This window comes from Falco rusticolus, chromosome 1 (genome assembly GCF_015220075.1).
Source record: "Falco rusticolus isolate bFalRus1 chromosome 1, bFalRus1.pri, whole genome shotgun sequence".
NCBI classification, from domain to species: Eukaryota; Metazoa; Chordata; class Aves; order Falconiformes; family Falconidae; genus Falco; species Falco rusticolus.
In genome coordinates, this window is record NC_051187.1 from 13,895,213 (window position 1) to 13,911,360 (window position 16,148).

At 42.6% G+C, this 16,148-nt stretch overlaps 2 protein-coding genes across 5 annotated transcripts in view; one reads left to right on the forward strand and one right to left on the reverse strand.

Annotated features, from left to right (window-relative positions):
* Positions 1-1,785: 1,785 nt before the first annotated feature.
* Positions 1,786-9,445, forward strand: PIMREG (PICALM interacting mitotic regulator). 3 transcript variants are annotated; one of them, XM_037411059.1, is made up of 6 exons: positions 1,786-1,882; positions 3,244-3,563; positions 4,386-4,717; positions 5,521-5,616; positions 6,488-6,534; positions 7,837-7,926. In XM_037411059.1, the coding sequence occupies exons 2-5, from the start codon at positions 3,273-3,275 to the stop codon at positions 6,516-6,518; spliced, it is 750 nt and encodes a 249-aa protein (XP_037266956.1). In that variant the 5' UTR covers positions 1,786-1,882; positions 3,244-3,272; the 3' UTR covers positions 6,519-6,534; positions 7,837-7,926. The 3 variants fall into 3 exon arrangements, with proteins under 3 accessions (XP_037266956.1, XP_037266937.1, XP_037266946.1); XM_037411040.1 differs by lacking the exon at positions 6,488-6,534 and having other exon boundaries at positions 1,787-1,882; positions 7,837-9,445; XM_037411049.1 differs by lacking the exons at positions 1,786-1,882; positions 6,488-6,534 and adding an exon at positions 2,560-2,578 and having other exon boundaries at positions 7,837-9,445.
* Positions 9,308-16,148, reverse strand: part of PITPNM3 (PITPNM family member 3) — a 119,021-nt gene continuing 112,180 nt past the window's right edge. For both annotated transcript variants that reach the window (XM_037411017.1, XM_037411026.1), the window contains exon 19: positions 9,308-16,066. In XM_037411017.1, the coding sequence (XP_037266914.1) occupies positions 15,758-16,066 (309 nt within the window). In that variant the 3' untranslated portion in view covers positions 9,308-15,757. The remainder of the gene's footprint in view (positions 16,067-16,148) is intronic.

The following is a 16,148-nucleotide window of genomic DNA, read 5'->3' on the forward strand; positions in this document are numbered from 1 at the left end:
ATGTGTCTTTATCATGCCCACTTGGTAAACCACTCCTTAGGTCTTGGGGATGAAACTGGAAAAACATCTAGTAATACTCTCTTATGGTCTGCCCCAAAATCAAAGCTTACCGGCTGACAGGACTACAGGAAGATGCAATTCCTAAGTACGTGATGCTAATCTCCACACAATCTATCTTCTTCGCATGTGCTGTTCTGTTGGGTAACAAAGCTGAACAGGATGGAAACAACAGAGGCACCATAAAGAGATGAAGAAAACATGCAGATCCCCAAAAGTCTTCTTTAGACATAAAAGGCTCAGGTATTTTTCTTTTAGTTTTATAAATGGGTATGAAAAGACAGGCTGTCCAGTTCAGCCTCAGCCTGCTGCTTCCGTTTTGTCCTACAGTTCTGTCAACTGTCATCTCTGTGCCTGTATACCCTGTCTGTTCAATTAGTACCACGTCTATTCTTAGGGATTCCCCCTCCCCATCTAAAATGCCCATCCAAACCTCCAGCTCTTGAGATAACCCCTAGAAACCGAGCATGTGGGCCTGATTACCACCTGACTCCGCCTCTTGTGTTTAGTACCTCCATCTAAACCCCCCTCCAAGAGCAATTTGTTTTGGAGAACTGTCAGTCGTTTAGAAAGTCTTTAGATGAATGACCCTATTTTGCCTGTCCAAAGATCTGAGCCAGGTCTTACAATACGGTGGCTCAGGCAGCAGTTGACTAGTGAGAAGAGCCTGAAACCTTCCCTGTGGAGACTGGCGGTGGCGGGGAGATGCATAATATGTCTGCAACGATCTGGAGCAGAACGTATTGGGCTGTAATACATAGAAATGCATGTCTATTAACAAGGGGATATTTATTGAGCTATTCTCTCCCATATTATAGTGTGTGAATACACAGGGGTACAAACACCCTCACGTGGAACTTTGTTTTAAACCACAGCTCTTAGGAACTTAGGGAAAGTATGTTTATAAGCCAGTGGTGGGACTGGAGAGATATCCTGCAGTATTAATGGGTCGGCTTCCCCATGGCTTTGAGCTAAACCTTAGCTGTGGGGGTGTCTCTCACTACCTGTCAGCTCCGAGTTTAACTCAGTGGGGAGAAACCAAACCAAAGCTCTGGAAAAAAGCAAGCTACTGCAGCTCTTTCCAGGGCAGTTTTTCAGGTAGAAACGCTCTAAAGATAGACAATTTGCATGCCTTGTTTTCCTCTACAGTAGGGTTAAAGACGACCACCACCCCAAAATAAAACAAAAAAACCCCAAACCACATTCTCTGCACTTGACAATTCTTTGCTACCCGATTTGCTTCAGAGGGCATCCCAGATGGTTCCCAGCACAACGCTGTGCAGTTACACCGGCTGGCTCCTCCAGCAAGAGCTGCAGAAGCCGGTGGAGACAAAGCGAACCAACGAAAACCTTCTGAGGTGCTAGCTCATAATGACCGAGCAGAACGTAGGAGACGCCATGGCACGGCTACCCCGGCAGGGACCCAGCCGGGGAGCCCTTTTGCTGCCGCTGCTGCTGCTGCCGCGGGTCTCTGGGCCGCTGACCCGCCCGGCACCGACCCCGACGCGGGCGGCTGTGCTGCGGAGCGCGCCGCCGCTCGTCGTGACGCGCAGCGGCCTTGCCCCGCCCCGCCCCGCCGCACGCGCACGCCCCTTGCCCCGCCCCGCCGCACGCGCACGCCCCTTGCCCCGCCCCGCCGCGCCGCACGCGCACGCCCCCCGGGCGGAGCAGCCGCCGCTGTTGCGCAGGCGCCGAGCCGTGCAACGGCCGCCGCGCGCGCGAGGGCGCAGCCAATGGGGGCGGGCCGCGGCAGTCGCGCGCTGTTCAAACGCGGCGGCGGCGGCGCGAGGAGGACCGCGGCGGGCCCGTCCCGGCGTCCGTCGCTGTGAGTACAGCCCCATGCGGCCCGCGCTCGCTGCCGTGCGAGAGGTCCCAGCCGCCTCCGCCGGTCTCGGCGCCGCCTTCCGCGCTGCCTTCCGCGCTCGTTCCACCCGTCCCCGGCCGGGCCAGCCCGGCGCCGCGGCGGTGCAGAGCCCTGCCCGAGCAGTGCAGGGGCCGGGCCGCGCTCCAGGGCCGCGCCCGCGTTACCACGCCGGGCCCCCTAAGGCGCCCGGCGCAGAAGCTGCCGGTTCTCTTTGCCACGGGTCCCAGGTGAACCGGCGCACCAGGTCGCGCTGTGCGATGCCCCTTTGATAACGGATACGCGTAATCCTGGGGCGGCAGCTGCCGGGCGCTTCACCCGAGCAGTACTTTTGTAGCATAAATTAATGACCATTAGTCAGCGGTGTATTCGTAGGAAGCGGGATAAGCTGTAAGAGAACGGACCCGGTTGCCTGCTTACTAACCTTTCCGTGCTGCCACATGCAGGAATGCGTTAAAGGTGGTGCATCCCGAATGCCTGCACCACGAAAAGATTTCGGTACGGCTTACTGCTTTCTGCCGCAATTAAGGGCACCTGTGAGAGATGGAGACAACTTGGGAGATTAGAGACAGTAAGGACTATCAGTAGGCCTTCCTAACGCGTGGTATAATAATGGCAGAGAGCAGCCGGCTTTTTTTATCAAGTCACCTGCAATGAAGTGTTAGTAAAATTAATTCACTCTCAATTCAGGTTGCTGACATACATTTGCATTTCAGTTGCTTTTTAGAAGTAATCTGCTAGTAGTATCCTATGAAAGTGAAGAATTTAAGATAGATATATATATGTTTGAATCATCATATATCATATAGATAACAGGCATTTTCCTGCAAATGTCTTTTGCTAGTAACAATCCTGCCCACTTAAGGATTTATGTATCCACAATCACAACTGTGCCTGAAGCGTGAGTCTTCAGCTAGCAACTCTGGCAGGAGACAATAGCAGCTGTGTAAACTTGTCTGGCAATGGAAGGCTGTTTTAATTAATGAAGGCGAAAATCGGGGATACGAGTCCTTAGTCTGAGACACCAACAAGACGCTCGCAGTTGCAGAGCATTCTACCTCACAAGCTTGAGCCTCGCAGCTTAGGTCTGACGTCTGCTGCTGGAAATGCAGCATAAGACTTCTTCACGGATGTGCACAGACCTGAATAGCTGTAGCAGTCAAGGCCCTTCTTCAAGCCTCCAAGTAAAAGTCTTGCTTTTAATTAGCTCTAATTTTGTTGTTTCAGCCAAATGTAACAATTTACTGTGTAACAATTTCCATTTCTCCTCTTTCATGCTGCTCTATACTTTGCTCTAATTCTTGTTCTCATTGTAATTGTTTTAGAAATAAGGTTGACCAAGGACTGGAACAAGATGGTATCTGTGCTCCAAAATGTCAAGGCAACAATGGCCTGGCGGAAACACCAGCTCCTAGCTGACTTTGATGACAATGAGAGCCCTGTACCTGACAAATTCAAGAGAAGGCCTTCTCTGAGGTCTCTCAATAACATCCGCATGTCTCTAAGGAAGCGAGTACCATTAAAGCAAGTAGAGCTGAACTTTCATAAGACCCCAACTTGGGAAAGTCTGGAAGCAAGACAGAAGTGCCAAACTCTTCAGAGTATTAAAAGAACAGCAAAAAATGCTTTTGGAACAGTGTCCCAGGTACTTCACGCTTGCAGTGTACTTTGCACTTGCAGTGTACTTCAGTACTAAGATTTCAGTAGAAGAGTGCTGTATTCCAAGGGGTCTATCCCACACACTTACACACCATGACATTTGTCTCACAGCTACTAACTAGTCAAATCTTTAATATCCTTGCGAAAGTATAGACAGACAAATTATGGATCTGGCAGAATGGGGAGGAAAGTGAAAAGAAGTGTGAAACTTCTATTACTAGATAAATGGTTTTCCCCTACTGTATTGCGTATGGCACAATACGTATGTATGTATCATGTATGGCACAGCAGCCCTCACAAGGTGAAAGGTAAGTAGAGACTGCCATGGCTTGCAAAGAATTGTTTCTGAGAAATGCGTAGCACTTTGGATTATTTTTTAATTTTTTCACTCCTTTTCCTGTACCCATGCTATTTATTAGCATGTTCTTTATTATAGTCAATCTAAATTTGGACTGGCAAGAGCCACAGGGTAGCAAACTCCAGCTTCCACTTCCCTTTGGTGGAGACCTCTGACTTTAACCGCATCAATTATATGTTAGGGAGCCTGGCTGTTTCCTGCGTAAGAGCAGAAGGAGCTCTGTTCCAATGCCTGCTGAAGTCCTCGGCAAGTTCCAGGGACTGGGGGAGCAAATGACTGCTTCGATGCAAACGGGTACAGAGGCTTGAGAAGCATTCATGCTGCTAGACTAAACCTGATATGTGAATGAAAGCTAGGGATTCAGCTCAAATGTTCCTTGTCCTTCTGGTTCAAAACTCTAGGATAATTGAGTTCATTTAGCATAATATGTCTGTCTAATGCTTCTTCCAGAAAATACAGAAGTCTTGCCAAAGCCCAGTACGCTCAATGGTGACCTTTCTAGCTGAATCCAACAGCGGAAGCTGTGCAACCAGTCCTACCAAGAAAAGTACTACAGCTCGAACCCCTTGCCATAAGAAGAGTGTTACTTCAGCAGCCAGTTCTAAAGGCACCCCAAGATCCAGCAAAAGAGCCTTGCTTGGGCCAACAAGGGTGCCAGAATGTAAAGAATGGAGGAGATTCTCGTCCTCGCTTGATAAAGATGCTGTCTCTCTTCGGAGATCAAGAAGAGCAGCAGCGCTGAAGAGTCCTTACTCATCACCACCTCCCGGCAGTGGAAAGATGTAAGCCGCATTCTTTTGTAAATCTTATTCCTTTTTTTCGTTACTGTGATTAGAGTATCTTGTAAGGTAAAAGGCAAGATATGAAGGTCGCTATCCTGTTCCCCTGAAAGGGCGTCCTGTTTGAATAGTTAAGAAAGTACTTAGAGGTCCCTGTATAGACAGGGACTGAGCACCGCATAAAGCTGAAACATTAAACTTAATTTTGTGCTGTGACAACTTTTTTAAAATCATGCTCCCACTTTTTACACCATGTTTCTCAGCAGCAGTACCCACCAGACACTAGAGACATACCTGAGGGTTTTGATGATGCCTGTCTGGTAAAGAAAAACGCTCTCGATACATCTCGCTCCTGCTTAGCTCTAACTTTTCCAAAGTTGCTTTTTGTATTGCAAAGATACTTGGAATAGCTCCCGCTTAGGCTGAGCCCTTTATAGAGAGATTCTTGTCTCGGAGATTTAACATGAATTAGATAAAGGATTGTGAGCTAGGGCAATACTGCATAATGCATGCACAGGTTTTTGTTTTGGTCAAAGTCACGTAAGAAATATCAAAGCTGGAAGCTGAATCCCAGCCTTGTGAATCTGAACCCGGTGTCTGAATTGGAAGACAGTCGTTTTGGGGATGAATGGAGTTGTGAAGCAGATGGTCAGTGGAATTAAGAGCATGATTGTTACAGCCCTAAACTTCTCTGGGTAAAGTCTGGAGGTAAGAAGAGTTGTTAACTGCAGGGACAGAGGCTTGTGTAGCGTTACCTAGTCAGTCTGTCGTGTTGGATCTTTGGTAATGACTGTTCTGTTTTGCAGAGAGTTTGACTGCGAGTTGGAGCTGGTCTCCTCAGGGATTTGCCAGTTGAAGCGTATCTCCCAGGCATTTGATGATACCATTGTGCAAGAGGAGAGGTAAATACTGCTAACAGTCCCTCAACTTTTAGCATCAGGTTATCTCCCACTGGGACATTGCCAATTGCAGGCTAAGCGATCCCTGTAACTCAGGACAAGGAATAGCTGCAGAACCTTCTCAGCTGTAATGTAGCATAGCCCTTCTTTCTCCAAGATACCTGTGCAGATTAAATCAGCAGTTGGACTTGCAGTTTCTAAAACCTGTCAAATGCTCTCCTCGTCTTCGTGTTTCTTGCTGTGGAAGTCAGATTTTTGTATTTTTTTTTTCCCCAGCGAGAGCCTACCTTTGACCTTGTGTGAAACAGTTCCTCCCTTTCTCTGTCTAAAAGATGTGCTGAGTCAGGCTGGGGGGTGGGATTCCCATTGCAGTGACGCTGTCATTGGTGCCTGCACATTTATAAGAAAATCCTTTTATTAGGTAGCATTATGTTAACAAACAGTCCGTGGTACCCATAACTCAAAAATTTAGAGGATGCAGAAACCGCTTATATAACACCTTGGTTAATCCATGAGGTGATAGGCTGCTGTGTTTGTAAAGGTTATGTCGTTCTAAATTAGACATATTAGGACAGTAAAAACTACAGGTCAGAACTCTTGTCACAGGGCAGTTCCCTAAACCTCTTCCTCTCTTGGAACACTTTATGTCAACCATTCAGTAACTAAATGTCAAGCACCTAAAATCCTCTGGAGAGGGCTCAGCGTTAAGTAATTTATCTACAAAGAGGTAAAGGCTTAAAATCCTACATAATTCCAAAAAATTCAATTTTTACCAATGGGACCATTTCTAGATAACTATAGGTTAAACCTTGTTAATGATCATATCCATTGAAGATTCACTAAATCTCACTCCTAATATTCTCCTGTCTGTTAGTGATATGACAGTTTCTCTCATTCGTAACTGAAGATAGTATCAACCAGGTAAAGTAGTTGTTCACTTACCTTGTCTACACCTGCATGCATCTGTGGGGGGAAAACCTGCTGTTTGGAAAGAGAAAGGCTTATTAATTCATGCTGCTTTAATGTATTATTATGAAGAACCGTAGGGTTCTTCCCTCATAGTCACTGTGGTGCGCTCTGCTACAGCAGACCATTGTGCAGTTGTGTAACTTCACCTCTACACTGTGGGTTCGCAATGAACTGTAGTTGGGGTTCTACGCAAACAGCAGCTTTTCTCACCCCAGACCGGAAAACTACTGGTACTAATGTCTTTGCCACTTGGCCTCAGTTCTCACTGATTACTAACGAAGATCACAAAGCATGACAGAACCAACTATTACCTTGAAATGTCTAATTTTACAGCCTTTCTGTTCCATCCCTAGCATTGTCTTAGTAGTTAAGATGATGCTGTCACAGTAACAGCAGTTGGTACCTGTATTGCTGGCATTATTAAACACAGCAATTGTACCTAAATGGATGGGAGCAGGAATGCTTTGCTGTTAAGTTTCTATACATCACTTCTAGGATCTATTTGCAGAACCATTACCAGGTAAATGCCTCTTGCCTTCACTGAGATCTGTGTTGTGATGTTAGTATCTTCACCCGTTATGTTGGAAGTGTTGCTTTTGTTAAAGGGAAATTTAGATCCTGAAAACCATGTCCTATTTTAGCAACAAAGATAGGCGTAAGACGTTGATTGCTGGAACTTTTCAGGAAAAGTGACAGCAGTTTCAAATGCTTTACTGAAGCCTGAAACAGTGATGTGTACTTCTTCCACTAAGCAATTTGGTCTGGTTCCCCTGCATGTATAGAGGCATAAAATGTGCTGTTACTGGCTAGTTTGTACTGGAATAATTGTGAAATAAACTTTTTTGGAGGTGCCCTTAGTCTTGCATATTAGTATCCAACTGCTCTGAGTTTTAGTGTTTCAGCTCCCTTTTCATCTTCTCCATGATGAAACAAACCTTGATCTCAAACTCTTTCTAGTTGCCAGCTCCATGTATTGTTCTAGTGTTTTTCATTTTAATGAATTAGATTACATCAAAAGAAGTGCTCCTGTTGCTAGTTAAAGTGTTGCAGTACTTAATTTGTCTGCTGCCATTTATGCTCACTGAAGGTAACAAAATACTTCCTTGCTAGCGTCTAGAACTTAAGACAGTGCAAGTGTAGAGGTCCCAGACTCTTCCTTGCTCCCATCTAACAGTTTTCCAGCAATTTGCCTGAAAATCAGTCAATTCACCGTACTGACTTCACGCTGCTAATGGTGGTCTTGTTCTTTTGCAGGCAACATGCAATATCGAACTACTACTACCTAATGGCACAAAACTTGCAGTCTGTGCGTCGATCTCGGAAACTTTCTCAAGCTATCAGAAGGCGGGCAAAGAAACTCCATCGAGCACTTGCTACCTAGACCAGAGACGGCTGTAACTGTTATGAGCATATATGAAGGAGAGCTCTGTGTAGCACTCGAGAGGGTGTATACTCCATACATTGAACAAGCCATTCCATTTTATAATCTTTCTTGACAAAGCAGCCCAGGATTTCCTTTCCCTTGCACTCTCTTTTCAAATGAACAGGAGAATCAAAATTGTGCAGCAGTGTGTAATTGCCTACCGAGATGAGGGACCATCCTGAATGTGAGTTCCATAAGGCTGTTAAGTCCTTTGAAACTTATAACTGACCAGTAGGAATGGCCACAGACTTAAGAAGGGTGGTCTTAGGTAATAGTAGTATTTAGACTGGTATCCAAATGCCACAGGTTTTAGTGTGAGTACTTTGCTTACTAAAAGTGCTGGTCCATTATTTTTTTTCTGTATACGAACAACCCAAAAGTTACGCATCATGTTGAACTGGAAGTTAATGAAACAGCAGTGGCTTGTTTGAGTTCTGACCACAACTGCAACTCCAAGGCAACAGGTTTCTGTGCAGTCAGTCACGCCCCAAGAGAGGAGCTGCATGAGGACTCTTAATTGATGGCCTTAGCTTTAGTTAGGCTAATCTAATAGCAAACCTTATGTTAAGTAGTTGGGTTCCAGACAAATGAGAACAACTTTGTAATTTCTTGCCGCTGCTTTAAATAGCATCTTGGCAGCTGAGTTGAACGTTGCTTTCCTAGTAGGACATCTGACTTTTAGTTATACACAGAAATTGGTTATATAATTAATGTAACTTCTTAAAACTACTATTGTAGTATCACAGCGCAGGTGTTTTATTTGATGAAGTATACTAAGCATTTGATACCTGCATTTTGCTTCTAACTACTTTTAAAAAAAGTAATGTTCTTTTGACGAGCTTTTTTGGTAGATGATTCACTTTAACCAAGTTTAGTCTTTCAAACTAAAGCAAAGATTTCTCAGGCTTCTAGAATTCACCACCAGGGCTGTTTTACATGGTGGGAGCTTTGTGCAGGGTTCTCGGATTACATTCACTTTAAGATGAACCTTCAAACAAAAGACTGATTTGGGAAACATTGTTCTACTTGATAATTTTTAAGATGCACATGTAATTTAGTAAAACTGGAACTACTAAAATTTTAATGGTATTAAGTATAAATATTGGAAGCAGTAATGTTAAATTCTGATTTATGTGCAAGTATAGGTTTTAAACTTGCTCCTCATTTTTCTTTACGCTTGTCAAATGAGACTGTTTTAAAATATTGAAACAGTCAATGAGGCCTGGAAACACGAAAACAACCCTGAGTTCACAAAGCTTTCAGATGACTGAGAGCTTTAGATGTGTTATTTTTTGGTGTGGGTTTTTTTGTATTGTATTGGTTTTGTTGTGTTTTTTCTTAACCACTTTTCTATATGGAACAGTAACCTGAAGTTATTCTTTGCATGTACTGAAACTTCTTCTATAAAGCTTTCACAAAGATGGTGTCTCATTACTGAAAGACTTGTATGATTTTTCAAAAGGAAGGAGTGCTGGAGTTTTGTGAAAAGTCACCTGCCAATCTAAGTATTATTTCAGACAGTCAGAAGCGTTACACCTGTTACAACAGCCTCTATTTTTACTGTTTCCACTGGCTACTAGGACATGTACGATGATGATCTAATACTTCCCACATCACTGGTAAGAAAAATCAGTGACACTGTTTGCTTAAAGGCAAGGAAGGTTTTATTTAAATGACTAATCTCTTTTATAAGGTTTTAAAAACCAGCTCACATCAAAATCTATACCAGTTGTAGAAATCTTACTCCTTATTTCATATTAAGAAATTCATTATTGTACATTTTTGAATTTTTACAAGGCAGCCATATGAAATATAAACATTTGTCACCAGATAGAACCTTCTCACTGACAAACAGTTTAGAAGTATGCACTTAATAAAACTACAGACTGAAAGAACGTGTACAATTTCAAGTTTCCTTGTATGAATCCAGCTGTAAGTGGACTGCCCCCTTCCCTCTCCCACAAATAGAAAAACAAGTTATGCAGAAGGCTTGGGGTTCTGTGCGAGAACTGCCATTCTGGGCCCCAGACCGGTCCTTTATCTTTAAAGCTTGCAATCTGTAAATTATGTTTCAACATTGTAATCTCTGCTGCCTGTCCTCTCCCACCACGTTCTGTACATCCTTACAAACGAGAAATGAACTGTCAAATTTGTTTCACTGTCCCCCACAACTGTATCTGGTTTCAAAGGTAGCTTATCAAGATAAACAGAGATAGAGGGTAAACTGTAATCCCCTTAACTTGGGCTTGAACTAAAATGAGGGAAAGAGGAAATAACACCTCCTGACCTCAGTTCCACAGTCCATGGCACAGGATTCTAGCTGTTCTGGGCCATTTCTTATTTCTGAAAACAAAACAAAACTCTTTTCATCCAGAAAAACGTGTTATTACCTCCATTTTATTTAATGGGGGACTGATTTTAGGATCATCTGTAGTAACCTATACTTACACTTGAGTGCTTAAACATCATGGAAGTCAAATTACCTTGTTAAACCCACAGTTTCTGCTGAAGCTATGAACACAGACCACGAGGAATCACTGCTCTTAGAGAAGCTGAGGAGGCAAGTTGGAAAGTTTTGTGTTTATAGGAAAAATATCCTGTACCAGCTCCAGATGAGGATGGAATGTGCCACCTTCTTCCCTGCATGCCTGAATTGAACAATTCAATGCAGAAATCTTGAGTTCAAATTCCGTATTTCAAGCTCTAATCAGAAAAATCATGAAATTGCAGTGTACAATCTCTCCATTATTAAGCCAATTCGCTTATTAAAAAGGTGCTAATACTCCAATCATCCAGTACTTTTATGATGTATACTCCTTTCTGTTGCTTAGATGCAAGAGGAGGATGAAAACCTGAGGAAAATCCAGTTTGTTCAGTAACAACTGTTGCACTTAAAATTTTAAAAACTGAAAATATCTATTGATTTCAGGTATTATCAAAAATGCATATAAGCAAAATTTTTTTTGCAAATTTAAGACAGGAAACAATGTAGAAAGAAGGAAATTTTTTTTTTTCTCTTCTAATTTATTCCACGAAGTACATGATGATACTATAGATCTAAGTAGTGGGGATTTACTTAAATGTACCCAGTAGCAGTGCCCTGGCCTGAAGACTGCAATGTGTAAATGGGACAACTTGTCCACTAATAATGGCAAACAAAGGCTATTTTGCCAAACGGTGGAGCTTCCACATAAAGTGTCAATGTTCTGCTTATTTTAATAGTAAAGTGTGACTTTTTTTTCCTCTGGTTTACTGGTAATTCCCCTTCTGCATAACCACTGAAGGTTTTAACTCTGTTTAGAAGTGACTTCCCTAGGTACTAGAGGAACAGGTGAAGTAATCTGTAAGAATTAAGACTATTTTCATGTAAACAAATCAAAATGGCAGTTCTCATGAATCCCAACAAACAAGAATTATCGATGCCCTGTCATTTTTACAGCTAACAAAATTTTATGCCAAACAGATATAAACCATGCCACAAACTAAACAGGAGTACTTTGGTCAAGCAAGAACCTGTTCCAAGAGCACTAGTGTATGCAAACACTTTTTTTTTTTTTTAAAAAAATATTTAAAATAAGCAGATTTGGATCAACATCACTATTCAGGTCTGTGGAATATTCTGCACTCTTTATACAATGATATCTTTTTTCAAACTTACCTAACTAGACAACAAAATTGAATAAACAGCCATCTTGTTTTTCGGGTTTTTTTTTTGTTTTTTTTTTTTTTAAAAATATATTGGTTACAAATTTGCTGTGAAAGCAGCACCAAAGCGTAAGATGTCTTCCAGTAGCTACACACACACACACACAGAAACACACACCCAAAACCAAAACACCACAGTTGTGAAGATGTGTTTTCACAATATCTCAGGTAAGTCTACCACTGCTATTGATCACATCCATTTTTTACAGTAATTTAAAACTGGATCTGTATCAACAGGACAAAGAAGTAAATGCTTCCAACTGTAGCCTACTTTGCACTGACTTGTTCTCCTGCCTTAGCACCTGCTGGAATAAGGTTTTGTGTTTTACGATTTCACTTATGCTTACTCCATTTAGCACGTCAAAAGAACATGCTTTTCTGTAACAGACTGGAGGCACTAAAGCTGCTAGAACTAAGTCTAACCCATGTTCCTCGGGCACCCACCATTCCCACCTGAGTTCTCTGTCCCTTTTCCCATCTGTGTATGCTTTAACACTTCCACAGCCTAAAAAGTTTTAAGTGCTGACTGCACAGAGACTGCAGCAACGAGGACCTGCAGTAAGAAGACTGTAGGATCAGGCTTATCCTCAGCAAACGGCTTAGGAAGACTGATAATCCTTCCATGAAAGCACAAGTAAAACTGAAATCCAGTTGCAAACTGAATGCCCATGAACACCGCATGCAGTTTCCTGTGGACAAAGTGTATAACTAAAATTCTGACCAGAAGGAAATGATTTAAGAGAAAATACAACTGAAAAAAAATATGCTATAAACCCAGTGATTGATTCATCAGACAAACCTCAGGGATCACCCAAACATAGCTGGGGCAGGGCAGGGGTGGGAAGACAGTGGTGCAACGTGCCTGAGGTCCCCAGCTATTGCCACAGAATATTTCTTGAACTGCCAACCTAGTTGAGATGTCTAAAATCACACTCACGCTTGCCTGGTTCATATTCTCAGCTCCAACAGAAGTTGTTTTACCACTTCAGTGGAAACTGGCTAGGGCTTTCAAAACAAACGCATCTGGAATCTGATGTTTCAGAAGATCTACTCCTAATTAACATGAAGCCTTAACCTCCAAGCTAATGCCTGTATCACTGTTTGCCAAAGTGCTCAGCTGGAGGCACGTGATCAGGAGATAAACCATTCTATCCCTGAGCAATAAGTAGTGTTGGAATTATGCAAACGCCACAGAAGCTCTCATATATTGTAGGAAATAAAAGTCAGGGAAAATATTTTCAGCTTGATTTCAATACCATGTGTAGAAACTTTGAAATTGTTACCACTCTAAATCATGCACACACACACACACGCATTTGTTTTACTACTACTAGTTCATAATATTAAGAGAAGCCAACAGAGTGACTACTTTAAAGGTGACCCGGTTATTAATAGAAATATACAAAATCAGAGTTTTCATGACATGGTACCCTGCAAAATGACATTGTGTCTGCAAGAGTAAACGACAGACCTTAACAACGTAGATTTCTCTAACCTTGTGCTCAGGTGCTAGTTCCTTTAATACAGTCAGAGAATTACACACAGATCCCTCTTTTGAAAGGAAGTATTTCTACTACAGCAATTAAAACAAAAAATAGATTTTGGAGTCTCCTGGATAATAGAGGTAAATGGCTAAAGCAACATTAGCTTTGAACTTTGCAGCTGGAATTGTGATTACTGTCAGGAGACGTGCTACACAGCACCCAGTGCTTAAAAGACCTTTGTGATCAATCAATGTTGCTTTTAGGCCACCTCAGCAAATTTTAAATTTGCCTAGTGAGTTCCTCCCTCACAAGCCTACTTATAGGCTTCCCACGCCTATTTAAAAGTAACGAGCAGGAACATGCTAACAGTGAACAGGACTAGAGGGAGACGGAGTCTGGTGTACTTGTGCAACCTCCTCCTATCTGCAGAGGACAGGAGAAGAAACGGACTTTGTGATTAGAATTAATACACACAGTGGGCCAAGACAGAACACAGAATAATTCCTCCAAGCCTATGTGTTAAAGAACTGTGAAATTACTGGGAAAGCATTTGTAAACCTGAAGACTGCTTCAAAGTAGTCTGTCGGTATCTTTCACTTAGCTTTTGTGGCTGGCTGACTTGGCAACCCAGCATAAAACCCCAGCCTCCTGTAAAGTAGTCACCTGCTCCTGATTAGTATGAACCACCAAACTTTTATTATCTTTCCTAAATCTTCAGCAAAGATTACCCCTTCCCTTAAAGGAAGCATTATGGAAAAAACCAAATTACTGATGTGCCAGATCTTTCAGGAAGTTTGAAATAGGTAACTGACAATCTTGCCAAGTAACATTTAAAAAACTAAATCAAAGATCTCCATTTATAAGCTACTTTGCTGCCTTTTAAGGCAAAAGTCATATTACTATGCTCTTCAAAAGCACACTGTAACTCCAGTGCATACAGAGTACAGACTTGGGTTTACTTCTGCACTGTCGTAGTAGTTTTCCTTTGCATTTCTTGTTTGCTTTACACGCCAACTTTCAAAAACATGAACCAACAGATCTGTCAAGAGACTGTTTCTGGTCTAGCTACACACTAGGAAAACCTGAAAGTAACGTGGGGAAGCATGACACCCTCTCCACGCCAACTCCCTGAAATTAAAAACAATCCAACCAACCAACCTGGAAAAGAAATCTATTGACCTGAAGCTTTCTCAGTGTCCATAGTCTGGTTTTAACTTTTAAAGAAAGAGGGGTTTATGTGCAGTTGCAACTTCATTGCAGGTTTTAAAACATGCCTCGGTTCAGTCATGAAAAGTTCTCTTGGTGAATTTAGTGCAGTGGAAGTTCCTGCATGAAGAATCTGCAAACTGCTACTATCTTAAGCCAACTACACTACTTCAGAAATATTACCACTTCGGGAAATTTCACACATTTTACTTCTAGCGAGTTCATTGAGAGATCCAAGAGAAATTTAAATCAGTAGGAAAACATCTATTTGGCACCTCCAATTTGGCACGTCCATTCTTTGAAGCTCAAATACTGTCAATTCTAAATGCTACAGATTGTCTTAACACAGTTGCTATAAAGCATGAGAAGGTTAACTATTTACCCATAGGAATTCCATTACTTTTTTTCTCCTCCAGTGCAAAATTCTAGTTAGAGTGATGAAAAAAATGAATTGCTCTGAAGTTTGCAGATCCCTTAGTAAAAGGGCTCCCTTTAGCTTACCATCTTAGGATCCATCTTGGACTGAGATAGTCAGAGCCATCTCCTTACTCGAGTAGTCCACACATTTTGCACAGTCACCAAGTTCCACAAAACAATGTGATCTTTGTACACTTGCACGTTACTTTGTATACAGCAACACTAACTGCTTCAAACTGTGGCAGACATTTATTTCTAACATGAAGCTTTTATGATTTGGTTCATAAGTGGAGTTCTCCTGTTTACTTGACGTCCAGCACTTCACACAAACACGAGTGCCCATGTTGAGGTCTGTTGACCAACACTGTAAGCTGAAAGGAAATCTTGGGTTTAAGGCACCCAAAAAGCATCTTGCTGTACAAATCCTGACCACCCATTATTGTAGTTCCCAACTCTGCTTCCCTTGCAAGCGTATCGCTTTATTGAGAGTGAAGTGGAAACAGATACAACTATTTAATGTTTAAAGTGTAAACCTTCTCTGTAAACCCATGGGACCTACTGTGTATACCATTTTGTGTGCAGCTAGTTAGCTGATATCACAATCCTACTTCTGAGTAAAATCAGCCTGTTACAGCTTTTTCTCTTATTGCACATTTTGTTATATCTGTTCTAAAAAAAAACCCTAAGGTATTTCCTGTTTCCTTGATGGTATAAGCACTTGCAATAGTTATAGACCATTTTAAAATTTCCCAACAAACATGTCAAGAGGAACAGACTGGAAGTTCCCCAGTTGGTGTAAGAAGGCAGACTCCAAAGCAGCGAAGACTCCGAGGTACAAGTTCCCCTCTACATCTCTTAGTCTGAAGCTGCCTAAATATTATCTTTGAGGCATGCCTACAAGTTTAATGGGGTGCACCCAGGACCTGTATTCCAAAGCTCCCTAGGGGACAGATTCAAATTTTTGAACTCCACTTCGAACCCAAGCAACGGAGGGCAAATGCCTGTCATGATCTTTGTCTGATTCAGGCTGGCTCTGGGCACGCTCTGGCTTGGGGTTCGAAGAAGGTGGGTCAGGTTGCTGGACAGACATAGTCCTGCGGAGATGGTTTCTCTTGCGCAAAAACTCAGGCTGGGAGTGGAGGCCAAAGCTGCCTTTTCTCAAGATCATCCGAGAGTTGTTCTTTTTGGGTCGTGAATGGAGACTGAACTCCAGCGAGGCCAAGTGGGCTGCATAACCTTCACTGAGGAACTGAAATAGGAAGGAAAGAAAGGGAGTGACAAATTACTGCTGCCTCAACCTATGAGCTCTGTAAGGAATTAAGTTCCTATCT

What these genes read in the sequence shown, in the direction of transcription:
- PIMREG (XM_037411040.1), top strand. Translation starts at nt 3,273, where the DNA reads ATGGTATCTGTGCTCCAAAATGTCAAGGCAACAATGGCCTGGCGGAAA. An exon ending in CCTCCCGGCAGTGGAAAGAT is followed by an intron (nt 4,718 to 5,520) that starts GTAAGCCGCATT and finishes TCTGTTTTGCAG; the next exon opens with AGAGTTTGACTGCGAGTTGG. An exon ending in ACCATTGTGCAAGAGGAGAG is followed by an intron (nt 5,617 to 7,836) that starts GTAAATACTGCT and finishes GTTCTTTTGCAG; the next exon opens with GCAACATGCAATATCGAACT.